This window comes from Rhinolophus ferrumequinum, chromosome 9 (assembly GCF_004115265.2).
Source record: "Rhinolophus ferrumequinum isolate MPI-CBG mRhiFer1 chromosome 9, mRhiFer1_v1.p, whole genome shotgun sequence".
Taxonomy (NCBI): domain Eukaryota; kingdom Metazoa; phylum Chordata; class Mammalia; order Chiroptera; family Rhinolophidae; genus Rhinolophus; species Rhinolophus ferrumequinum.
The window spans coordinates 5009542-5035877 of NC_046292.1; the positions used below are offsets into that span (position 1 = coordinate 5009542).

At 39.3% G+C, this 26336-nt stretch overlaps 1 protein-coding gene across 8 annotated transcripts in view; it reads left to right on the forward strand.

The window, feature by feature from the left end:
- Nucleotides 1–273: 273 nt before the first annotated feature.
- Nucleotides 274–26336, forward strand: part of PER3 (period circadian regulator 3) — a 56216-nt gene continuing 30153 nt past the window's right edge. For 4 of the 8 annotated variants that reach the window (XM_033114366.1, XM_033114367.1, XM_033114370.1 and 1 more), the window contains exons 1-13: nt 274–658; nt 1068–1213; nt 2053–2168; nt 3586–3787; nt 7790–7835; nt 9520–9662; nt 10937–11015; nt 12544–12650; nt 12899–13055; nt 14402–14507; nt 15441–15569; nt 16125–16251; nt 26050–26182. In XM_033114366.1, the coding sequence (XP_032970257.1) occupies nt 480–658; nt 1068–1213; nt 2053–2168; nt 3586–3787; nt 7790–7835; nt 9520–9662; nt 10937–11015; nt 12544–12650; nt 12899–13055; nt 14402–14507; nt 15441–15569; nt 16125–16251; nt 26050–26182 (1670 nt within the window). In that variant the 5' untranslated portion in view covers nt 274–479. Of the gene's footprint in view, nt 659–1067; nt 1214–2052; nt 2169–3585; nt 3788–7789; nt 7836–9519; nt 9663–10936; nt 11016–12543; nt 12651–12898; nt 13056–14401; nt 14508–15440; nt 15570–16124; nt 16252–26049; nt 26183–26336 lie in introns of those variants that run through there. The other 4 variants (XM_033114369.1, XM_033114374.1, XM_033114372.1 and 1 more) reach the window with 3 other exon arrangements.

Below are 26336 nucleotides of genomic sequence, written 5' to 3' on the forward strand. Positions count from 1 at the left end.
CCTCCGCTCTGGGACTGGAGGCGGGGCGGCGCCGCTCGCCCGGGAACCTGGGGTCCCCGGAACTTTGTGCTTAAAGTTGCCCCCTTCCCGGAGTCCCATTTCTGGGTGCACGCCGACTTTGCAGAGCTGCCGGTGGGCAAGTCGGTGAATCCGAGTCTGGCCCGGGCTGAGGGTCCTCTCCGGGGCTGCCCAGCCGGCGAACCACAACCCGGTTTCCAGCGCTAAATTGTTGCACTTTTGTCACCTTGGTCTCCCCTCACCCCCCATGCTGGATCGCCAGTGAGTGGAGACATCCAAGATTGTTTGGAAATACTGAAAGAAAAGTGCCTTCACTTGAGCAGAGAGGAGTAATTGCCGCTTTGTGATGACTGATAATTTTCTCTAATGCAATGGCATGGACGAAAATAAGGAAAAATTTCTGTCGCTGATGGCAAAATAAGAAAGAAGCAAGCAACGGATTAAGGGCTGCAGAGCAAAAGATGGACCCCTGTGAAGATCTGGAAGTGTCCAGCGGTAAATCTCATCACTCCAGGGGGAATGAACCTAATGAACTTGAAGGACCACAGGTCAGAGGTACGGAGGCCCTGGGGAAAGAATCTGATGAGATGTGGAGCCAGAAATACCAACTTCCGAGCAAATACCTGGAGAGCAGCCACAGGTGATGCTTACAACCTGATTTGTTTGTTGTTCTTTGCTGAAGGAGTAAAAGGGAAAGGAAGGTTTAAATCTTTTTATTTTGTTTGTAAGGCTAGGAGACAGTTGAGAGAACACTGAATGAAATGCCCTGGGAAATTGAAGAAAATTACCAAGGAGTACTGGAACTAGATAAAAAGCAGTTGAGGAATCTGAGTTGGGGCTGAAGTGGGAATGAGACAGTGGGAAATGTTTGCCGCCGACCAGTTTCTTTGGCTGGGCTTCCCCCACCTGTACAAAGGGATCAACCTGTGAGCTAACTGAGTTGATCCACGTTGATTAAGCACTTAGAAAGTTGCTTGGCACATGCTAACGCTGTGCAATAAAAGTTGGCTGTTATATTTGAAAGCGTGGAGTTGCTTTTTATGTTACAGTGAACAGCAAGATCGAAACAGAGTTTCTGAAGAGCTTGTAATGGTTGTTCAAGAAATGAAAAAATACTTCCCATCAGAGAGACACAAGAAACCAAGCACTCTAGATGCCCTCAACTATGCGCTGCGCTGTGTACACAGTGTGCAAGGTAAATGAGCGGGGAAGAAAACAGTCGTGCAAGTACACCGGCGCTCAGAGACATCAGTCAGGCCACATGAGTTGTCAGTGTGCTTTTAGTTACAGAAATGTTTTGAGATTCTTACGGTGCTTTATGCAAGATGAGCAGATCTGTACCGATTTGATTAGTGTCTTCGTTTCTCAAGGTAGGAACACCAGGAGAACCTTGTGTAATCATAGTTTAGTAACTGCAGTATTTCACTGATGTGGTACAGGAGAGTAGAGGTTAGCATAAGCACATTTTGAGGACTCGCTTTTTAAAGGAGCATTGTCTTCTATGGGTATGCGGGGGAGGTGGGGGCGCAGAAATACATTTGACGAAACGAAATTTACCTTACCCTGTCATACACGTACTTTTTTAAATCAAGAATTTACCAAATTAAAAATGAACAGTTGTAAGCACTTTTTTCTCTCCGACTTTTCTTCTTGGGAATTCATAAAGTGCTTGACTCTCTAGCCCAAACCTCTGTGGCTTCATATATGACACATGGTTCCTGAATACTGGAGTCATGTTTCTGCCATAACAATGTCCTGTGTATGTATGTGGAATTTTCGGTTTCAGTAGCTTGTTTTAGTACCTTAAACGTGTCTTGCTCCTTGGGATCTATAGCATGCACAATTCATACAATTCAAAATCTTAAGTTTGCACAACTATCTGCATTTTAGATGAAAGAAAAAAATCTGGTTTCGAGGAAAACACACTGAGGTGTCCTCATCCTAAAAAAATAAGCCAGCTTTAATAGCAACAAAAATGACTTCCAAAGATACTGTTTTCACTGGACTACCTATTTATTTTCCTGTGTTTCTTAGCAAACAGTGAGTTTTTCCAGATTCTCAGTCAAAATGGAGCACCTGAAGCAGATGTGACCACCTACAGTCTTGAGGAGCTGGCCACTATTGCTTCAGAACACACTTTCAAAAACACAGTAAGAATTCACAAATTTTGCCATCTCAACCTGGGTGATTTTTCTTAACTGTACCTAGATGTAGGTTTTTAAGATAAGAACTCAGAGTTTCAGTAACCACAGGTAGAGGTAAACAAATAGGAGAAAACTGCCAATGAGGCCCTTGCCAGAGGAAAAAAAAACCGTCTGAGAACAGGAAGCTGTGCGTAAGCGGTGGTTTGCTTTGCTTTGGTCATGAGGTGCCTTTGTCTCCTTAGCATCCCTGAGTTCTTTCAAACTAAGAGAAAAAGATAGCAACAAAAATGACTTCCAAAGATACTGTTTTCACTGGACTACCTATTTATTTTCCTGTGTTTCTTAGCAAACAGTGAGTTTTTCCAGATTCTCAGTCAAAATGGAGCACCTGAAGCTCCATTTACTGCGGAGTAATTTCCTGCATCTTATTCTAATCTCCAAATTGTTAATTTCTATTTATATCATTCTTAGTTCAATACCTACTACTTCACGTTGTAACAACTGGATTTTATAGAACAGGTGAGTTGAGATGCTGTTCTTTTTCATAAAATTTTGGAAGAGACATTTAGTGCATCATTTTTGAATCTCTTCATGTTGACAGAATAATTAAGCCTCATGTTTTGTTGATACAGTGGAGATTACTTAATTTTATATTTAGGCCTCAACATAATTATAATGTAAGGATTTTATAATATTGGAATGTAATCTCTTCCTAATACTACAGTAGTGCTTATGTTACTACCTGGTGTGTTCATAGTGCTGTCATAGGTGCCATGGAGATTTAAGGAAAAAAAGTTTAAGAAAACATTTCCCCTTGAAGATCTTCAAAACAAAGCGAGAGAAGGAAACATAGGCCAGTGATAGCAGATACAAACAGTGGTTGATGATAACACAGTTATATTTATGTCTAAATGGAACACATTAGAGACATTCTTACATAATGAGGTTTGCTAAAGACAATGTGTTGGAGGGGAGTCATGACCTTGGTCTTGAAGCCTAGAATGTGCATTGGTGAAGAGAAGAAAGTCCTAGGTGTAAAGCACAGTTTGCAAAGGATAGGGAAGCAGAAGTGTCTGCATGGGCGCACGTGTGTGTGCATGTGTGTATGTGTGTGTGCGTGCATGCACGTGTGCATGCGTGTGTGTGCATTGTGTGCACGTGTGCATGTGTGTGTGTATTGTATGGGTGTTTATTAGAAGGAGCTGGTATATTTTTTGGTATAGAAATCATACCTTCAGCAGGTAAAATGCAGGTTTTACGGTGATAATTAAGAAGTATATTGGAGAGTTTTGTTGCCTTTGCAGGATGTGTGTGTGTGTTTCAAGCTGTTGATCATGGTAGAAATCTAGAAGAAGTTGACCTTTCAGGGAACATTGCTCGTCAGTATCTCAATATTTGCATTTATTTTCAATGTTTTTCATAGGATACCTTTGTGGCAGTTTTTTCATTTCTGTCTGGAAAGTTAGTGCACATTTCTGAACAGGCTACCTCGATCCTGGGTTGTAAGAAAGATTTCTTGGCGTCCTCTCATTTTGTTGAACTGCTCGCCCCTCAAGATGTAAGGGTGTTCTACACACATACTGCCCACACTCAGCTTCCCTTCTGGAACAACTGGACCCAAAGAGGTAACAGGACCAATATTCAGATGTTTATCTCGCCTCATAAATATCAGTTTCATTCTTCCAGAAATGGCTCAGAAATTAATACATTATTTAGAGCTATATGGGTTTTCTTTTTTATTTTAAAAAGCAGAATGCGGTGAAAATAGCACCTGAAATGCTTCTAATAACACAGAGATCCAAACAAATTGCTTTCCTTTAGTCAAGTTAACGTACAGATCATAAATACGGTTGATCACCAGGAGACTGTATAGCAGATTAATTACTATAAAGACAGGCTCTGTTTCCTTTAAGTTAATAAAATCCAATGTTTTTCCTCTTATATTGACTTCATTATTTCTTTGCTTTGGAGATAAACTTCTGATGGTCAGCTTTCTTTTCCCTTTTTCTTGTCCCTAGAAGTTCACAAATAAGCATTCTTCTGGAATGCTTATTTTCCTAAACTGGGGACGCCTGCTCAGAGTTGTCTTTGGCATTTTCAGTCCTGTGTGATCTTTAAATAATTCGTCATTTATTTTTTAAGTCACCTTTCATTACTTATTTCATGTTCTTTGTGAAGAATCTCCTAAGGAGTTGAGTGTAAATCATCCTTCTTTTCAATTCCAAGCCCTTTTCTCTAATTTTTAAAAACTTTTCATTTTTTTATTGTAAAAAAAAAAAAACATTAACAAAATTGACCATCTTAAGCATTTTTCAGTGTACAGCTCAGGAGTGTGAAGTACGTTCACGTTGCTGTGACACAGATCTCCAGAAGATTTTCCTCTTGAAAATCTAAAGCTCTGTACCCATTCTGAGTTTTTCATCCAGTACTTGGTTCTGTGAAGAATAGTCTTGCGCGCTTCTTTTTTCAATTATAGGCCTCTGCCACGTCTTGTGTGTGCATTTTAAATGAGTTTCAGAAAACGTGCTTATCATCCTTGCTTGCTTCCAGCTCCCGTCTCATGTTCCCATCACTCAGAAACATTGATTTCGTTCCTTTTCCTCCTTCCTATATATATGTTTCCAACTTCCTTGTCCATATTTGTTTCTCCACGTTTATTAATCACTTATTCATTCCATCAACATTTATTCGGCAATCACTGCTGGCCAGGAACTGTTCTAGATGCCGAGATCCAACTGTGAGCAGAGCCGACGAGGTCCTGTTTGCCCCCCGCCCCCCACTCTCATCTCCCGGTGTTCTCCTTCAGATTTGCCTGCAGAGTCTCAGTCTTATCTTTCCAACCTTTTTATCTTTGCTGATTGCTCGTTGCTATGTATTTTCCCTCCATGTAAAAACGTGCACCCTGGCATTGTCGTCTTTTAAGCCCCAGAATGTGCTTGTTCCATGAAGGCATGCTATTTGTCTATTAATAGTTCACGCCTCATGTACTTTTGCCTCCTGAACCTCAAGGACTCAGACTCTTCCTGAGAGCGTTTGCTGGGCTCCACACCATGTTGGGGCTCACGTGTTCCTCCCCTGACCCTTCCTTTGAGCTCAGAGGGCGTTGTGAGGACATAGGGAGCTATCACCTCAGCGGCTGTCAGCGTTTGGCCCTGCATTAGAGCGTGTTTCAGCTTTTCGTCTGTGGTGCAGACCTCTCAGAGCGTCTTGCGCACTATTTCTTTAGAGCACACTTCCAGAAAGAAAAACTCGCACATTCCAGCCGGGGTGTGGAAATGCTTGTGGGCTCACGTCTACTGCTTGAGCTCACAGAGTGGCTCTCGGGTACGAAACTCCCTGTAGGCAGTTGAATTCAGGTGCCTGATATAATGTACGAATTGTGGGAACAAGTTTACCTTGCGGTAGAGTTGCATTATGTTCTATGTGCAGAGAATTTTAAGCTAGGAGTTGGGAGGACTGAGTTTTAAATTGAGTCCTGTCCCTTCATGAACCTTGGAGGCCACTTAGCTTCTCAGTGTAGAATGAGGATAACAGTTTCTGGCCAGCCTCCTGACATGGGCTGCTGTGAGAATCAAGCAATCGAGTGATTGGGAAAGTACCTTCAAGATCTGGAACATTCCACAGCATGAAGAATCATCATAATTGCTGTTCTCTATTGACCAGGCACTGTTTATCATGGACTCTTCTTAATGTCTCAGTGCATTAACTGATCGAATGAATCTTTACCAGAATCTCGTGAGGGGTAAACACTCGTCATCCCCAATTGACAGACAAGGTTGACTGTTAGTTTGGGTGCCCCAGAGGCAGATGCCAGGATGAGATCAGCTGTGTTGACTTGGGGAGAGGGAGGAGGAGAAGGTGAGAGGAGCCCTCCACCCCCAGTGCAGGGCTGACACCTGTGGAAGGAGCGAGAAGGAAGGAGGATGGGGGGAGCAGTCGGCCTACAGCACAGCTGAAAGGACAGCATGACCAGGCAGCCAAAGGGAAGTCCAGACCACGGTCATGCCCTGGGGGAGTCCTGCATCTCCATGGAATGGTCCTGCCTCAGTACCCACTCCGTGCACAGGCGGTGGCTGAGAACAGCCCGCAGGAAGTTAGATCCCCTGAAGCCAGGAACCATGCTCTTTCTCAGCCACCGCTGTCAGAGGCACAGAGCTAAGTGACTCACTCAAGGTCACACTGCCAATAAGGGTGGAGCCGGATTTCACCTTGGTGAAAGAGCCCCTGCTCTTAACCACGGCCCGCCTGACCGCGTGACTGCCCGGGACTCTTACTGCCACGCAGGAGAACTGTCACCAGACAAAGGCGTGCCTTTGAAAGGGGCACCAAGGTCTGGTTCCTGTCCATAGCAATCGTCTCAGGAAATTAGGGATATCTTTGAAACATCCTTATCTTGCCCTCATTCCTGCATGAGCTTACCTAAACCTTGACTGAGGCAGTTTCTAGGTTAGGACTAGAGCATAGTTAGAGTAAAAATTCCTGACACTTACTCCATCCAATTCTTTCATTTATTTTTCACAGGCACACTGTAAGAACTGTCTTCTGGTTTCAGAATTCTGGGGCTGTAACTTTGGTAGTTCTATGAATTTTGATAGTTTGATCATGGGTCCCTTTACTTTTAAACTGGAATATATGTAGTTTTTTACCCATGTACATTGTCCTTGATCCTTCAAAAGCCCATTTTCTGATTGTCCCTATGATCCTTCCCTTAGAAGTGCCAAACCCTGGACCATATTCAATGTTTTGGTTCTGTAGCATTTGCGTTGTTTATGCTTCTTCAGTATGTATGTAATATCTTGGCTTTAAGCATTTCCTCAAACAAATGCTTTTTTGTGAACAAATGCCTAGTGGGTATATTCAGGGAACTCTAACCAGAAGAAATACAAATGGTCAGGAAATACTTGGGAAGAGGTTCAGCCCCCTAATCTTCCCTAAGAGGCAAATTTAAACATGTCTGAATGACCACCTCACAAGGCAATAATATTAATGCAAAGAAATCAATAAAATTGATGCAAAACACTAGCACGAGGGTTGTGAGGACACGTGATTAATGACACTGTCAGTTGGTACAATCTTCTGGACTTTAGTTTGCCAACACATGATGAGAGTCATAAAATGATCGTATCATTTAGCCAGGAACACAACTTTGGAGAATTTATCCAAGGAAAGAAAAAAGTGAGAGAAAATTGTATATCATATAAGTATGATATAAAGCTATAAGTCTAAATTCTCAGTTTTTGAGACAGGTCCAGACTATTGCAGTGGAATGGAATATCACCACCAAAATAATTGTCAAAGGATTATTACGTTGACGTATAAAGTAACAAAAATGGGCAGGGCAATTGTAGAAACAACAAGGGACGACGGGGTAGTAAGGGAGAGACGCCAGCGGGACACTCATTGTCCCACTGGAGGGTGACTGTTAGGTGACTGTTAACATAGGAAAGCCCTTGGAAAACACTGGACGCGACTGGATCTCCAAGTGAGCAGAAATGGTCCTATTTTCATCAAGAGTACCTCTCGGGAAAAGTAGTTTATTGTTTGTGTGGCGGCAGTGTGCCGTTGTCTGGGGGCTGCTCTGCGGTGTTCTCTGGGAAGGGTGAGTGACAATGTGTCTCTGTCTCCAGCAGCGTCCCCGTACACTCCAGTGAAATCCTTCTTCTGTAGGATCCGGTAAGTGGGGGGCTGCTGGGGGCGGAAGCCGGGGCCGCGCTCTGATGGGATTTAGCACTTACTTGATGCTCTTCTAGTCATCTAGGTCTGTTGTGGATACAAAAGACAAGCCCTGCTTCTTGCCGCAGAAGTTTGTGTTTTGGTTGAGGGGAAGGAACATATCCTCACGACAAAAGTAGATAATGCAATAGGAAAAAAGGTCAGAAAGATGATTTTCACCCAGGGGCCTGTCAGAATCACTGGAGGTTAAGGACACTTTCGGATGACCAGGGTTTGGGGCTCTTTTGTTTCTGTTGCCTTCCTTTTTGTTATTTGGTCACATTTAAAATTTTTGAAATTTTGAGTAACTTTAGAGAAAGCAAGATAGGTATATTTATGAGAAGGATTTAAAAGGATTTAAACTAGAAGAAAATAAGACCAAAATTTTAATAGGAGTTGATTTCTGGCAGGACTCATTAGGGGTTTTTTTCCTTCTAAATTTACAGATAAGTTAATGTTATATTAACCTTAATGTTACTTTCACAATAAAATGTTGTGACGTCGATTGGGCATTGATACATGAATCTGGAGTTAAGGGGAGAAATCCGGGCTAGCGACAGATATTCAAGTCATCAGCACACAAGTGGCACTGAGAACCCTGGGACTGGAGGAGCCTGGAGAAGTCATTTCCAGAAACGGGAGGGGAGCTGGAAGTACAAGGACAGATGCTTGTCGGTCAGTATCAGGAGAAGGCGCTCGTGTCCCAGTGACAGAGGAAGCAAGGTCACAGTTGAGACTGGAGAACTGTGAGAAGACACTGGATGTGAGGAGCGAAGAGAAAGCGAGATGGGGAGCGGGCTTTGGACCCTCTGGGCAGCTACGGCCCCATGGGGGTCAGCAGTCCCAGGTCAGCGACGGCAGGAGAGGAGAGGAGGCATGATTGCTAGGCAGGGGCAGGTATGACTTCAGTCTGGACATTTTGACTTTGAGGGGATAGTGGCATGAATGTCCAAGAAGAAACGTCCCTTGGGCAGCTGGCGCAATAAGACAGGGTGAAAACCTTGGGAGTTGTGCATCAGAGCCGTCCTACCTAGAGAGCTTGTGTGGGAATGTGAAAGCGGGGGGCCCTTGGTGCACGGGGCCCAGCCCTGCTGGGGCCCCTCTCGAGCCAGGAGCCTCAGGGCGCACTTGACTGCCCACAGCGTCCTGCACCAGTGAGCGTGGTGTCTTCAGCTGAAGTGATGAGATTGATGACTCCTTAGAGTCTAGGAAGGGACGACGGAGAACTTGGCAAATGATCCCAGGGAACCCAGTTTTCTGCCGTGTGGCACTCGGTTTAGACGTGTGACGCGAGTAGTTATGCCTGTCTCTCTTCACAACAGAAGTGGGAAAGTCAGACTGGCTTGGGGCCTGGAGGTCAGGAGAAAAGAAAAGGAGTGACCAGTTCAGTTTTGACACTCCCCGTAATCCACGCCAGTTCTCCGTGAACCTCCTACTCAGTGCGTAACAAAGGAGTATCATTGCCCTTGGGTATTGAACATTTAAACTGAAGTTCCCCTTCTTTTTGAAATAAATATGTTTAAATGTTTGAGATGTGGCCACAAGTCTCTTGGGAATGCCCAGTAAAACATTTGTCCCAGCTGTGTGTCCCGATGGCCTCACTGGATGCATCAGGGCCGGCGCTGACCATTTTCACTCTTTGCAGTGGAGGTGAAGACAGACAGCAAGAGAAGCACTACTACCCGTTCCGGATTATCCCCTATTTGATTCATGTACGTGGCTCTGCCGGACCAGAATCCGAACCCTGCTGTCTCACTCTGGCTGAGAAGATTCATTCTGGTTATGAAGGTAAGTGAGCGTGTCTGCTGTGGGGTCAGAGGCAGCCTGTCAGCCTGTCAGGTAGGAGCCCAAGAGCCTGTTCCCTGCGGCTGGCCGGCCAGCGTGGAACACGGGCGTGCTCGGGCCCTCCGCGTGGCCCTGCTCTCTGAGTGTTTGCAGCTGCTTGTCCTGCCATCTCTGTTTACTGACCTTGACCTCTTGTGCAGTCCTCTTTTTCAAGGGCCTAAGCATGGACTTGCCACAGGTAGTTGGTGCTCTAATCCTTTCTCTGCCGGCGACCATCCTGTGGCCTTTGCATCTCTCTTATGTGAAATAATCACTGAAGTTGTACAGCGAGGCCACAAGAATGAATTTATGTTTGAAACGGCCAGGTTTTTACTGTGTGTAAATATAAACTTTTCAGTATAGTTTATGTCTTCTGATGGCAGAACTACATTTTTAAATTCACACATTAATACAGAAACAGCTTCCTTTTGTTACAAGGAATTACTCTCTGTTCTGCTATAATGTAGCGTATACTTTTCTAAAAATGATCATCCTATGCAAAAAAAAAAAAAAATTGCACGGTAAAAGCCACAGGGGTTATAGGAAAAATGAGGTCGGGGCACAGCACTCAACCACACATTACAAATAAGACAGGGATCTAATAAAAATGATAACTCAGTTTTAAACATGGAATGATTAAGAAATATACAAACACTCACCGTGGAACGCCCTGCAGTTTGCATGGGATGTGGGTGTTGCAATGGCTGCAGCTCCTGAGTTATTGCAAGGGGTGGAAAGTAGGGTGTGTGAAATCCGACAGGAAGTTCTAACATCGGGTGGGACATGCATGTCTCATAGCACACGTGGTGCACAGAGGTAGGAGAAAGGTGTTGGAGGTGTGGGCATGTTTTTGTGTGTTCCTAAGTGACTCCATTCAGGTGAGTGTTTTCTGCATTCACCTCATGTTTCTTGCAAATGAAATCATGTATAAGCAAATGCAAAGTTAGCATTATGCTCAAATTGTCCCCTAATCACTACATTTTCCACGCAAGCTGTAGCAGAACTGACCATGCCAATGTTATTACACAAATTAAAAATGCTCATATACTGACATTTCAAACCCTACGTGCTTAGTTACATACAACCACTAAATATGACTCAACTTTGTAGTCCTGACCTGGAAGTTACTCCAGCTTTGACTATTAGATTAATTTCATACAGAAATTTTGTTAGTGGTTGGTTACTTCAGTAGATGGTTAATGATATTTGCCTTTAAATGAATTTTTCTGTTTTTGTAGCTCCTCGAATCCCAGTGGATAAAAGAATTTTTACCACAACACACACTCCAGGGTGTGTTTTTCTAGAAATAGACGAAAGGTACGTACTTCTGTAAGCACGAAAGAAATTTGTTTTAAAAAATAAATAAAAATATGAAAAGGTTTACATATGCTTACATACATCTGTATTACAAATTTGATGTCTATCCGTTTGCCTATTTGATTTTTGTCAGTTTGAAATTATTTGTGTTTTCTAAATTTTTAATGTCAGTATCTCGTGTGTTATACTTCTAAGATTTTGTTAGATTTATCAGATTTCACAGTAGTCTGCTTTAGGTAAGTCAAGAATTATTGTTCCATTTTACAGAGGGCAATGAACCGGGCCCAATTTGCCAGGAATGTTTGTGTGTGTAATCGTACTCGGTGAAAACGACGACTGTGGGCTCCTAGCACCTGTTCCAGTGTTATTTCCACTAGACAAGTGCTTCTCAGACCAGTTTGTGATGAATTTTTTTTTTTTTGTCTGAAGAGAGGGGGAAATAAGATTTTTTGTGTGTGTGAAACGAAATTTATTTTTTTTAATTATTGTTTATTTTGAACTTATGTTCTTCCTATTCTTTTAGGTGATAAGAAACAGTGTTTCTTATTTAAAGAATAGTAATAATGGATAGTATTTGGTGCTTAATGGTTTTTTTCTCTTTATTTGGAAAAATAAAACATTGCTATCCCAACCCGTACCCTCCTTTTCCCCACATTTATTTAAAAATTTTACTTAGTCATGAAATTTAAAAATCAGGGAAACAAGTACCATATCACAGTTAGTGTAAAGCCTGGCAAACTATGATAGGTATTAATTTTGATTTTTTAAAAATCTTAACATCTTAAAATGGATTTATTTACTAATAATTACCCCAAAACTAAACAGTAATTGGTGAGATAACTCTGTATAATAAAATCTGTAGAAAGTAAGAAAATTTAACCACAGATATTCTCAAAATAGCTTAAATATATTACATCAGAAAATATTTGTCAATTTGTACACGTTGTTCTTTCTGAGGAGTTCTTTCACTCTTCCCGAGTGTCTTGTCATTACTGTTTTTCTGTGAACCGTTATCCTGCAGGTGTCTTTCTGTACAGGTTGCCTGTCTATTTGGTATTACCTTTCAGGGGACATCGTTTTAGTGCACTTTTCATCACACTGTATAATCTGTGGCGTGTTTTATTTGTGTTGCATCATGTTTTCTGTATTATGGTGCGATCTCTGTAGACTTTTAAATGGCGGCAAAGTGGGGGACATCCGGGACCTCTGAGGAACTTGTTAAAAATATCGATTCCCGGGCTTACCCCAGAAATTCTGGCTTAGTCAGCTTGCAGTGAGCCTGTGAACCTGCTTTTTAGTAGGTTCCGTAGATGACGTTGCTGGAACACGTCTTAGGTTATGTAACTGTTTCCCCACAGTATGGGCACTTAAGTCATTTGTCGCTCTTACAAATGCTGTAATGAACATCTTTTGTGTACCTTTTTCCATATTTAAAATAAAGTATTACAAAGAAGTAGCTTTTAAGAGCCTGTAGAGTGTAGAAGTTACGGGAGGCTTACGCTGCTGCCTGTGCTGTGTCTACGCCCAGAGCCGTGCCTTTGCTGGGATACCTGCCTCAGGACCTGGTTGGAATGTCTATCTTGACCTATTTGCACCCAGAAGACCGTTCTCTGATGGTCGCCATCCACCAAAAAGGTAAGGCCCTCCTTTATGAGAGAAGGCGGGTTTTTTATTCATGGATCTAATTTTTCATTTCATTTCATCTTAGCGCTTTTCATAAGCACTAATCATTAGAGTTTAACCTTGAACCAGGCAAGCAATGTATTGAAACTGCCAAAACAACTTTTTCTCCTACTACAATCTAAAAACTTTATGAATAAATGCCTAAAAATGACCCTTGTAATATGTATAGAATTCTAATTTCGTATTACTATTTTATATAGTCTTGAAGTATGCAGGCCATCCTCCCTTTGAACATTCACCCATTAGATTCTGTACGCAAAATGGAGATTACATCGTCCTGGATTCCAGTTGGTCCAGCTTTGTGAACCCATGGAGCCGGAAGGTTTCTTTTATCATCGGTCGGCATAAAGTTCGAACGTATGTCCGTTTTCACATTTTCTAAAACATCTTTTTTATTTATCAAATAATATTCCTTCGCCCACTTACTCTCCTTTGAATCGGTTAACACATGAACTAAATAAAACACAGATTTTTTTTTTTTCCAGTGCTTTTGGAAGACACTTTAGCACTATGTATCCAGAGCCATAAAAGATTTCTATCTCTTTGACCTAATGATTCCATTATGTGAATAATCTAAGGAAATATGCCTAAATACAGAAAAGATTTATAAAGAAAAGACATTTTGCAATGTTATATAATCATAATGGCAGACTTAGAATAACTTAAATGTCCATCATTAAGTAAACTGGAATATTTGCTTGACAGCTTATATTGCTCAATAAAAAATTTTACAGAAATTATATAACATGGGAAGTTGATGTAGTAGATGTAAAAAGCAGCATACAAAATTATACTATATAATTATAATTACGTTTAAAACACATGCCCTAACTATGAAACATGAAAAAGATTAAAAGGAAGTAAATTAAAATATAAATTTTGCTTATGTATGGGATTAGTAGGATTATGGGTAAGATTTTTTGTTGTTGTTGCCTTTTCAGAATTTTAAAGTTCTCTTTAGTGAGCACGTAAGACTTTTTACATTAGCCTTCTGCCATCAAATTCCACTAACTTGGAACAGTGCCTAGCACGTCATCAGGGTTTAGAGAATGTTAGTTATTCTTACTGTATATTAGAAAACGAGTACAAGGCCTGTTACAGAGAAGGTCCTAAGTAAGTGTTGGTCCTTTCTGTTCTTTGTTATTCTCCCTGTTGACCTGTCTGCCTCTCACTGTAGATTTAAAATCTCGGGTAATAAGTTTAAAAGGCTCCAGGATATGAGTATAAATGTGAAGCCACATTTTCACCACTAGGGTGTGTTGCAGAATCATCTTTCCTACACAACTTAAATTATTAGGTACTTGACACATTAAATGTTACTTAGCAAATTTAGGGTGTTAAAATTCCGGCAGTGGGTTACTCCGTTAATGTGAAATTTTGAGACCAGTAGTTGCTGAAGATATTTTAGTGGCTAAGGAGGTTATTTGTCAGTGATTTTAGATTCATACAAATATAGTGCTGAAACAATTGTAGAAAGACTAGAATGACAGAGAAACTAAAGAAGCCTGTTAACGTCTCATTTGTTTAATATTTTCTCTACCTCTGTGAATAGAATTTTAGCTCGTATTTTTTATATTTACAGTCAAAGAGTTGCTGAGTAAAAGCAGATTTATTAATTGACTATTCTATTAAAAATCACTTTAGACGTCATTGTAAGTACATTTTAAATTGTTTGACTCAGACTTTCACTTGGTATCTTGTAGGAGTCCACTCAATGAGGATGTTTTTGCTAACAGAATAAAAAAGACGAACAATAATGACAAAGACATAATAGAATTACAAGAACAAATTCATAAACTTCTCTTACAGGTAAAATGAAAGAGTTTAAAAAACAAACCCCAAATTTCCATAATCGTGTTTTATTTTAACGTTCAGTCTTAGTAAAGTCACTTCACAAAAATAAACTGCAAGGAGCGAGAAACATTTACCCTCTGCGTTCGAGAAATTTTTGTCTTTTTTGTTTTTAAATTACATTTCATTCCTTTTGTGTATTAAATACGGAACATTTTTATAAGAACTCGTTTAAAACTGGGTAACAGTAAGGCAGAACTTATTTCTAAATGAGAGAATTCTTGGGTTCAAGCATGGTTACCAGTGTACTCAACCTCTGGGTTTTGGCTTCAGCATTTTTTAAAATAATTCCAATTTTAAAGGTAGGGGAGTGGGATTTTGGCAGGTCACAATATCTCTAATTATAAGGTAAAACTAGGAAAATCTACCTGATGAAAACAAATGCCAAAAGTGATTTCTACTAGAGATTCAATTAATGAACATGTGAAGTGTTTACTGATGGTGTCGTAGAAAACTGTTAGCCCAGTAGTTTTCCAAATGTCTTTCATAAAATCTGTAGGATTCATAAAGTATCTGTGAAGTTCTTGGGGAAAAGTATGGTTTATATTTCATTCATGGTGTCTGTTCTAAACTCAGCACAGAGAACGAGTTTATTTTCATGTTTTGTTAAATTATTATAGGATTGCTTTTTACAAATTTTTTTGTTCCAGAAATACCCACTTTCACTAGAAAACTAGACTTTGCCCTTGAACATTACTGAAGTGAGTGAGGAATATCTTTCATGTCAGCATTAGGGTTAAAAGCACCAACCTTCCCACACCTCACTTGGGATTTCAGAAATTTGAGTTGTAATTTCCTGATGGTTTTAGACAGCCTCTGAGGTAGGTAAGGCCACATCTTTCCTCTAACTGCTGTGTAGCCAGTAACTCATGGTAGGCCTCCTCCTTTCAGCCAGTTCACGTGAGTGCGTCCAGTGGCTACGGGAGCCTGGGAAGCAGTGGGTCCCAGGAGCATCACATCAGCATAGCGTCTTCCAGTGACTCCAGTGGGCAGTGCGTGGAGGACGGCCAGAAGGAACCGGTAAGTGAGCAGATGATTTCTGTACAGGAGTCGTTATCATAATCAGTGTTGGTACCTGTAATGTGTCGGTACGAGTTCTGCACCTCAACACATGACTTCTTAGTGTATGTTCTTTTTTTTCATTTTTATTTATTTAATTTATTTTTTTTTACTTTTTAAAATTAGTTTCAGGTGCACAAAACAATGTAATAGTTGGACATTTATCATTTATATCCCTCACACTTAGTATATGTTCTTGATTTGAAGACCTTATCTGACAATTGACACCCTAATCCATTTTGGTTTGGGAAAATGTCTGTAAAAAAATTCCACCTTTGGAAGGTGACATTTGGATTAATTGTGTCCTTTCTAAAAATGAGCACATCTGTGAACAGGCTTATTTAAAGTTTCACTGGTACTACTGCACTGTGGTATGGTGGGAAACTAAAATAACATTATTACTGTGCTTTTAGTCATCATGTCTTCAGAGAACCAGATGGTAAATGTATTTTGTTTATGTATCTTTTAATGTACTTATTTATAATATTGAAACATTTTATCATTCTTTTCCTTAAGTTGACTTTGCAGCAGGTCTACGCCAATGTAAACAAAATAAAAAATCTGGGTCAGCAGCTGTACATTGAGTCAATGACCAAATCACCAAACAAGCAAGCGGTGGAGAGGCTCCCGGGACAGCTCGGTGGTGAGTCAGCAGGCAGCCCCTGGACCGCCTCCCTCGTCTCCCCTCTTCTGCATAAACGTAGAGTGTGTGAGCGTAAAGCCATGAACCTTTGCTGCTGCTTTTGATATTTACTTGCCCAGATAATAATAGTGATGATGATGATGGTAGCAGCAGATACTATTCTGAGAGCTAAATGGTATTAGAACGTAGTTACAGTATACTTATACTAAAGAATTAACGTTTCTGATAACACCAAAAAATTCATAGATTCCCCTCATAGGAGCTATCTATAAACCAAGAGTTAATTTTAGAATACGTTTCAGATAATAAAGTAGATTAAAATACTAATCCCTTCCTGTCACTTCAAACAAGTAGAGAACACTTAAGACCTAAGTTGGATGAAGAACTTGGCTTTTTTCTTGAGACATGTGTGTGCTTCTCAAATATGAGGTAACGAGCACGCCATACAAATGGGCCAGTTGTGACAATTGACGTGATTTTTGAAAAGTTAACCTACTTACTATATAGCAGAAGAAAGTTCTGTAACATAGAGATCAAATTACGTTAACTTCTAATTTAGCTAACTTTCCTTCGTTTTTCTCCCTGAATAGTAATAGAATTTTGGAAGTTGTTAGAGGTTTTAGGTACCTAAATGTTATTAATGGTTTCTGTCATTGTCAGATGTGGGTATTTTACGCAGTGGAGGTGAAATGTTTTCTCTAAGGTCAATAATAATAATAGCAGCTGTATTTTTGAGGAGTTCATATGATTTACACAACAAAAAAAATCGTACTTCTGCTCCTGCAGATGATAGCACTGGGAGCCCATAGGATGCCCTCCAGATGTAGCAAGTCGTGGACTTCAGTTTTTTCTTTTCACTTTGATAGGAGGTTTAGCATCGTATGTTTCTTCTCCTGTAGATGTAGGGACACAGGATAGAAATAACAACTTGTTCTGTCCCTTGAAACTATCAGATTCCCTCTGTACAGAAGAGTTCATCTTAAATATCTTTCTTGCTGTGTGCTGTTCTCTTGTGTCCTGGCAGAGGAAATTCTTTGGGCAGATTTTAAGTCTAAATTTTCTAAATGTTTTCTTTGTTGTCTGGCCCGGTCAGTGTTACTCGCTGCTGCCTTGGCCGAGCACCTCAGGTTGGTGCCACAGTTTTACGTCCTGACCTCTATATTTTTTCTCAGAGCAGAAATCTCTTTTCCTCTCCTGCTTTATCCAGTTTCTTATCATCTACCATTGGTCTGGTCACACCATCAGTACTGTTGTTTGGAAGGCTATGTGTTTAAGCCAATGTCAAAATTTCATCGTAAACCATTTTATACAGTGTAAGCTATAGCTAACCCTGTGTACTTCTGCTGCTGTTTTAGAAAATGAAAATTTCCTACTCCTTAGATATGTGCTATATTTGACTCTAACACACATAGGCTGTGACTCGGGGGGAGAAGGAAAATCGGCTGCCATCAGGTGTAGCTTTGGAGAACTAGTGTTATTTGGGCATCTTGATTTTATCAACATATTAAGACCTACAAGAACTAGTGAAAAGATTCTTTATTACTCCTCACTCAAGAGAAACAAGTATGCAACTTAAAAACAAAAACGTCATAATCTAAATATTAGAGACTAAGTAGAGATACACACTAATGAAAAGGAAAATACTAAATGATCACTGTATACATATTTACAAGGTGCCAGAGCCAACAAGAATATCAGGTTTTAAGTTTATATTTCCACTTTTCTTACAAGAGCAGTCTATGCTTTAAAACATTAGGATAAGGGAAGTTTTAAAAGTTGAGATGGAAGGGCGAGGAGCACTGGAAAGGTGGAAAGCCCCTTCATCAGCTACAGAAACTGATGCCAGCTGCCAGACAAGCAGTTAGGGAAGTTGAAGGTAAGTGAATGTTCCACTTCTTGGGTGACGCAGTGCCTGAGTAAAAGAAATGATTCATGAACTGAACTAATTCAGTGAGAGTGCTTTGGTTTCTGCTCAGGGACTGCTGGAATGAGCACCATTCCAAACTTACAAGGAAAAAAGCCAGACACATGGCAAGCTCATGGTCTTTCTGGAACCCATCAGAGTGCGGAGGTTACAGGGCAGCCAACAGGCCTAAATCTAAGGAGGGATGCACACTTGCTGGGAGAGGTGAGATGTATGCCCTGGATACTGGTGCACTCGCTGACTGAATCAAATAACTGGCACAAGACCTTCTCTGAGGCACAATGCAAAAGGAAGACCAGAAGCTAAAAGTGGAGATGATAGTGGGGGGAAAACGCTCTCTAGCAACCAGCATCACCTGAAACACAAAGTTTCCCTAGAGGAATTTAAAAGCTGTAAGACTTTGAGCGAAACCAAAGCAACAAAACACTTCAACCCTGGCCTAAACTTAATTAGATTAACTCAAACACAGGCCTAGCAGAAGGAAGGCATGCCCTGTCTCTATTGTTCTACACAAGCTGTTCAGTTTTCAACAAATTATGAAGCACATGAAACAGCAAGAAAAACTGTCAAGAGACAAAATAGTCATCATAACAAGAGTCAGTTATGACACAAATGTTGGAACTATCTGAAGGGGAATTTAAAATAACTGAATAGTACATTAAGGGCTCTAATGGATAAAGCAGGCAACATGCAAGACTGTACAGGTAATCACAGAATAGAGGTAGAACATAAACGATCAAATGGAAGTGTTAGAAAGGCTCGGGATGAATACGTATATGCCTTTGATGGACACTCAACACAACCAAGAAAAGAATCAGTAAACTTGAAGATACATAAATAGAAATTACACAAACTGAAACACAAAGAGAAAGAAACATGTAGAACAGAGCCTATTAAGAATTTTGGGACAATATCAAATGAACTAACATATGAGTAATTGGAATCCCAGAAGAAATACTTGAAATAATGGCCAAGATTTTCCAGATCCAAAGAACATCAAGTAGTGTAAATTTAAAAAAGGAAAAAAAAAACACCCACCACAAAATAAAAACAACACACACGTCAGCATGTCATTTTCAAACTGCTGAAAACAGAGAATATCTTGAAGGTAGACGAAAAAAGAAAGGTTACATATAGATAGAGAAAAAAGATCAGAATTACAGTAGACATTTCTTCAGAAACCATGCACATTATAAGAAAATAGAATATTGTCTTCAAAGAAAAAAACTGTCGTTTAGAGTGTGGTGCTGGTAGCACCAAGGTTGCCGGTTCGATCCCTGCATGGGCCACGGTGAGCTGTGACCTCCTTAAAAAAAAAAGAAAAAACTGTCAGTGCAAAATTCTACAACTACTGGAAAGTATCTTTCAGAAGTGGAAAGGATATAACGATTTTTCTCAGACAAAAACTGGGAGAATTTATTACCAGCAGATACATTCTATAAGGAATGCTAAAGGAATTTCTAAAGGTAAAAGGAATATGATATGACATCAGACATAAATTTTGATCTACACAAAGAAACGAAAAGCACTGAAAATGGACTAAATGAAGGGTAAAATCAGTTCTACTTTTTACTTAATTTCTAGTTGTTGTAAAAGGTAACTGACTAAAGCAAAACCAGTGTTCTGCATTTGAAACATAGGTAAAATACTGCAAAGAACGGGAAGGAGATATTGGGGATATTCTGTCGTAAAGTTGTCAACACTACACTTGAAGCACTATGTTATTTGGAGGTAGAAAATGACTCCTTACTGATAGATATTGTAAACTTTAGGATGATTATTAAAAAGTTTTTGAAGAAATATAAGAATATCAGTAGAGGCAGTAACGTGGAATTTAAAACACCTCAAAATGAAGCAGAAAAGGAGGGGTAAAAAAGCAACAAAAAACGAGATGGAACAAATGGAAAACAGCTAGCAATATGGTTTATATTAATCCAATTATCAGTAATTACATAAAATTTGAATCATCTCATATACCAACCAGTTAAAGACTGAAATTGTCAAATTGGATGAAAAAACAAGATGCCTATGCATATTATCTACAAGAACCCATTTTGGAAATAAAAACATAGGTTGAAAAGGTAAAAAAGATACCCTGTGCTCACCAGAAACAAAAGAAAGCTGGAAAGCTGTATTAAGATTAGACAGAATAGACTTTCGAATAAGGAACATTATCAGGGTTTCAAAGGGATATTGCATGACAAAGGGGTTGATTCTCTAAGAATATGTAACAGTCCTAAATATTTACGCACCTAACATCAGAGCTTCAAAATACATGAAGCAAAAACTGATAAAAACTTGAAGGAGAAATAAATCCACAGTGATAGTTGGAACCTGCACCACACCTCTCTTTGTGATTAATAAAACAAGTGGACAGAAAATTAGTAAAGATACAGGAGACCTGAACAACACTATTGACAAGATTGGCCCAATTAACATGTATGAAACACTCCAATCAACAACATAACACATATTTCTGAAGGACACATGGAACATTCATCAAGATAGACCATATTTTGGGCCATGATACAAACCTTAACAGTTTTTAAAGAACAGAAATCATACAGAGTATATTCTCTAAGGTAATGGATTAAACTAGAAATCAATAACAAAGATTATCTAGAAAATGCCCAAATATTTGGAAATTAAATAACATACCTCTAAATAACCCCCAGGTCAAAGTCTCAAGGGAAATAAAAACGTTTTGAACCAAGTGAATTGAAAAGACAGCATAAAATTTGTGGGATGTAGTTAAAGCAATGCTTAAAGGGCAATCTATGACATTAAGTGTTCATGTGGGAAAAAGAAGAAAGGTCTCAAATCAGTAATCTAAGCTTTCTCCTTATCCCCACTTCAAACACACTTATCCCATCTTTCTTGCCACTTTCTGGCAGTTCTGGAAGTCCTCTTTCATGAGTGTCTTTAGCTGCTCTGTCATGGCTGCCTCAATATCCTGAATCGATTCAAAATGTTTACCTTTCATAGTCATTTTGACTTGGGGAAGAGCCAGAAGTTGCTTGGTGCCAGATCAGTGTATAAGGTGGTTGAGGACACACCGTAATGTTTTTATGTGACAGAAATTGCTGTACTAGAAGCGATGTGTGACACGGAGCATGGTCATGATGGAGGATGATTTATGGCACACTTTAAAACACACCTTCTCTCAACCTTAGCTCACATCCAATTGACTGCACTGAACAAGTTGAAACTTGTCACACTGTTACTAAGGTTCGACGCCGCCACTTCCTGTATTGAAGACCCCTGCCTTTCCGTTGGGTGGTACTTGGCAGCAGCATTCACTGTATTTTTTTAATCACACCTCATATTAGCAAATCTAATCCAGCAATGTATAAAAAGGACAAATATATTTCAACCAAGTATGATTTGTCCTAGGAATGCAAGGCTGTTTCAATATTTAAAAGTCAATCACTTTCATTCACCATATCAACAGAATAAAAAAGATAAACCATCTGATCATTTCAATAGATGGAGAAAAAGCATGTGACAAAATTCAACATCCATGCGTAATAAAAACTCTCAACAATTAGAAATAGAAAATAGTTAACCTAACAAAAAAGGCGTCGGCAAAAAATCTAAAGCTGATGTTAATCTTAATGGTGAGAGAATGTTTTCATCTTAACTTGGAGACTAAGTGAAGAATATCCAGTCACCACTTCTTTGTACCACTTCTTTATATCAAATTGGAAGTCTTAGTCAGAGGAGTAGGCAAGAAAAAAAAATAAAAAGCCAACAGATGGGAAAGGAAAAAAAATGAAACTCTCTTCACATATGACATGGTTGTCTACATAGGAAAATCCTGATGAATCTACAAAAATTCCTAATTTTGGCAAGGTCACGAGATACAAGTTCGGTATATAAAAATCAAATTTCTATATACTAACAGAGAAAAATTGGAAGCAAATGTTTTAAAACTACCAAAAACTGGAAATACTTAGATGTAAACTAACAAACTATGTGAAATATGTATATGCAGAAAATTAAAAAACACTGATGAAAGAAAAAATATTTTTTTAAAGAACTGAGTAAAGGGGAAGATACGCGTATATCATGTTCATGGTTTGGAATATTCACTATTCTCCCCAATTTCATCTGTACATTCAGTGTAATTCCAATTAAACTCTCAGCAGGACTTTTTTTCTGTAGATATCATCAAGCTGATCCCCAAATTTATATGCAAAGACAAAGGGACTAAAATAGTCAAAACAATTTTGAAAAAGAAAAACTATGTTGGAGGACTCCCACTACCTGATTTTAAAACTTACAGTGAAGTTACAATAATTCAGGCGATGTTCATGAAGGGATAAATCATGGAACAGATTAGAGTCCCAGAAAAGACCTGCACTAATATGGTCAATTAATTTTTGACAGAGGTGCAAGGTCAAGTTAGTGGGCAAAGGATAGTCTTTCCAACAAATGGCACTGGATAACTGGACAACCATATATGTAAAAAAATGAAACAACACATATATTACACATTTATACAAAAATTCATTCAAAATGGACCAAAGACCTAAATGTAAAACTTAAAACTACAGACGTCTAGGAGAAAGTCTTTTTGATCTTGAGTTTGGCAAAGAGATGTGTGACATCAAAAGCATGATCCATAAAAGAGAAAAAAATTGTTAAATTGGACTTTTTCAAAATTAAAAACTATCTTTGAAAGACAATGAAAATACAGAATATTTGCAAATGATGTATACAATAAAGAAATTTTATGCAGAATACATAAAGAACTCTCAAAATTCAAAAGTAAGAAAACCCAATTTAAAAATGGTCAAGAGATCCAAATATTTTCCAGATGTTGTACGGATAGCAAGTAGTATATGAAAAAAATGCCCAAGTTCACACAGAAACCTCTGTGAATGTTTATGACACTTTATTCAGACTTGCCAAAACAACATAGATGTCATTCCACAGGTGAATGGATAAACTGTGGTACACTGCACTATGACCTATTAACGAACTTGATTCCTACAGCAGTATAGATGGATCTTAGATGCATTTTGCTAAATGAAAGAAGCCAGAACCAAAAGGTTACATGTAGTGGTATGATTCCATTCTGGGAAAGCATTTCTTCTGGAATGCACTGTATCTGGAAAACAGGTCAGTATTTGCTAAGGGTAGGGAAGGAGTTGACTACAAAAGGGCAGCTGGAGGGAAGTGTTTGAGTGATGGAAATGTTCTCTTTGTTACTCTAGTGGTGGATACATTTGTTAAAAACCATAGATCTGTACACCTCATCCCACTCCAGAGTTCATAGTGAGCCCACATGACATACAGGCAAATAAATCTAACTATATTACAAATGAATGGTGTGAACATACTGACAGGAGTGGGAAAATAAGGAGCTGTATAGCTTTGGAAACCAGTGTTTAACTGGATGCCCTAGGACTAAACACGAAACATAAGTGTGCACAAATACTGCAACCAACTTGATAAACTTGTTTCTCACGAGAATGTAGGTTAGCAATTCTGAAGCCACTTTATATGTATACTAGGGTTGAGCAAATAGGTGTGTACATTATAGAGAACGATAACCAGATTCTTCACTATCAGAGAAAGAAGTTACAAATAAGCAAAGAAGGAATGTTAGCATGAACTCTGGTGCTGGATTGGAGTTAAAGGTGTCAGCATGAACACATGCCTTTTTGTTTAATGGGTGGATGGACAGACCAGAGTTAGTATATGTACATGTATTTACTAGTTTGTCCTTTGAGAGGACCTGTAAGGAGGGACACAGTTAAGAATGAGCATATCTAGCACCCAGGTTTTAGTTTCTAAATGTTTTTCCAGTAAAAGAAACTGGAGCCAGGACGGAGGGAAGTGCTCAAGAAAAACAAGGGGGAAAGGTAGCGTGTCAAAAGGACACGAGACAACTTGAAGGAGCACCCAATAGCCAAACTTGGAACAATTTGAGCAACAAAGTAAATAATGGTAGTATTGGATTATAACCCAACAAATAAACATCCAGGAGTCCATGCTGATAAATAAATGATTAGATGAGTAAATAAAAGGGAAAGGAGAGAAGGGAAACTCTTGCTAATAGAAAAGTGTTGATCAATAAATGTAGAGGGAACGGGGACTATAGAAAATTGCTGTTAGGATGCCCCAATAGTCAGTATGTGTACACCTTAAACTTATACACGGCTGCTTGTCATGTCAAGTATATCTCAGTAAAACTGGATGAGAAGAAAAGAATTCCACTGGAATAACTGCTGAGGGGAGTATCCCCCAATGAACGCTAGAACTAGATGAAAGGTTTAATTCTGGTTTTATATCTATGTAAAATTTACTATTTTTAAGTGAATAGTTCGGTGCCATTGAGTACGTTCACATTGTCGTGAAGCCAGTAGGTGGAAGTGTGAGAGAAACAGGATATCTGCATGGGCTGAAAGTATTTCTCTACAACATGTATTGTTTACATTATTTATTACATTGTAAACTAGTAACTTTGGGTAGAAGAAGCCAGGCAGATAGTACCTTGATCAGTGAGCAAGGTTAACACACCAGTACGACAGCCTGTCAACATCATGTAGCCCTGGTCTGATGCCAAAGCAAGCACGTAGCTCTTTTGTGGTAATCGTCCTTAAGCTGATCATGAGAAAATATCAGAGAAACTCAAATTGAAGGGTGTTTTACAAAATTCCTGTCCCACACTCTTCAAAAGTGTTGAGATTGTGAAAGCTAAGAAAAGGCTAAGCAGACATTAAGAACTAAATTCAATGTGAGATCTGGATTGGGTCCTAGAACAGAAACATGACATTTAGTGGAAAACAGGTGACATCCAGTCTATGGTTCAGTTAGTAGGGTACCACTGTTAGTTTCTTAGTTTTGTTCATTTTGGTTATGGAAGATACTACATTAGTAGAAGCTGGGTGAAGGGTGTATGGGAACTCTGTACTATTTTTATAAACGCTTTAAAATTATTTAAATTTTAAAATATAGAGTTAATGACTTAATGTTAATTATTCATTTTTCCATACTTTCCTTTGAAAATAAGCCTCTTTCAAGCAGCTTTATGAATCATGACAACAGTAGCTAACATTTTTTCACTCAACCTCTCGATAGTTGACATAGTTACTCCTTGAAATAGTTTCTGTTTTTGGTTTCCGTGACACCATACTTTGCAAGATCTCTTATCTTTCTGGATTCTCTTGTTCCAGTCTCCTTTACTGGCTCTTCCTTCTCTACAGAAGATTTAAGTCCTTCAGTGGTACAGCCTGAGGCCTCGTTTCTTCGCTCTACCTGTGTTCTCTGATATGTAACCACTAGCACATTTGGCAATTTAAATTCCAATTAATTACAAATAGAAAAAAATTTAAATTTCGTGTATCAGTAGCTCTAGCCACATTTCAGGTGCTTAATCACTATATGTGTTCTTAGTAGCCACCATGTTGGATAGCACGGATAAAGAGCAATTCTGTCATCACAGAAAGTTCGGTTGGACACCAGTTCAACACGGGCAATGCTGTGCACTTCATATTGCAAAATGTAAGATGCGCACGATGTGTGCTGCCCCGTTCTTAGTAATGCCGGGATGGACCAGTCGTACAGTGTCAGCTTGACATTCTGCCATTGCTGTCAACCTTTCACCAGTACTTGTATTCCTGGATAATATTTGCCCAAATTGTTTGTTTCACTCCTTTAAAAAAAAAAAGTAATCATGTAAGTAATCATTCTATCTGGGTATTTTTCTGTATCAGTGCATTTAGATTTGCGCTCATTTTTATCAGGTACATAATACTCTATTGAACGTAGTTATTCTAAAGTACCATGATTTAATTTTGCTGAATAAGTACGTGTTCTTAAGAATAATATATATTTTAATTGTACATCCTTTCATTCTCTTTCAGGTGAGCAGAAAGCCTTTTCTTCCTGCCAGCCATTGAAAAATAATAGCCCATACTCTGAGTCGCGTGAAGATTTGAGAAAAGATCCGCACAGTCCATCCTATCAGCAAATAAACTGTATTGATAGTGTTATCAGGTATGAAGCACAAGTTTTCATAACATGTTAGTTTTTCTGAAAGCAAACAGTGTCACTGTGGAGACTTGGTGTCATTTTTAGTACCGTGTTTCCCCAAAAATAAGACCTGGCCGGACAATCAGCTCTAATGCGTCTTTTGGAGCAAAAATTAATA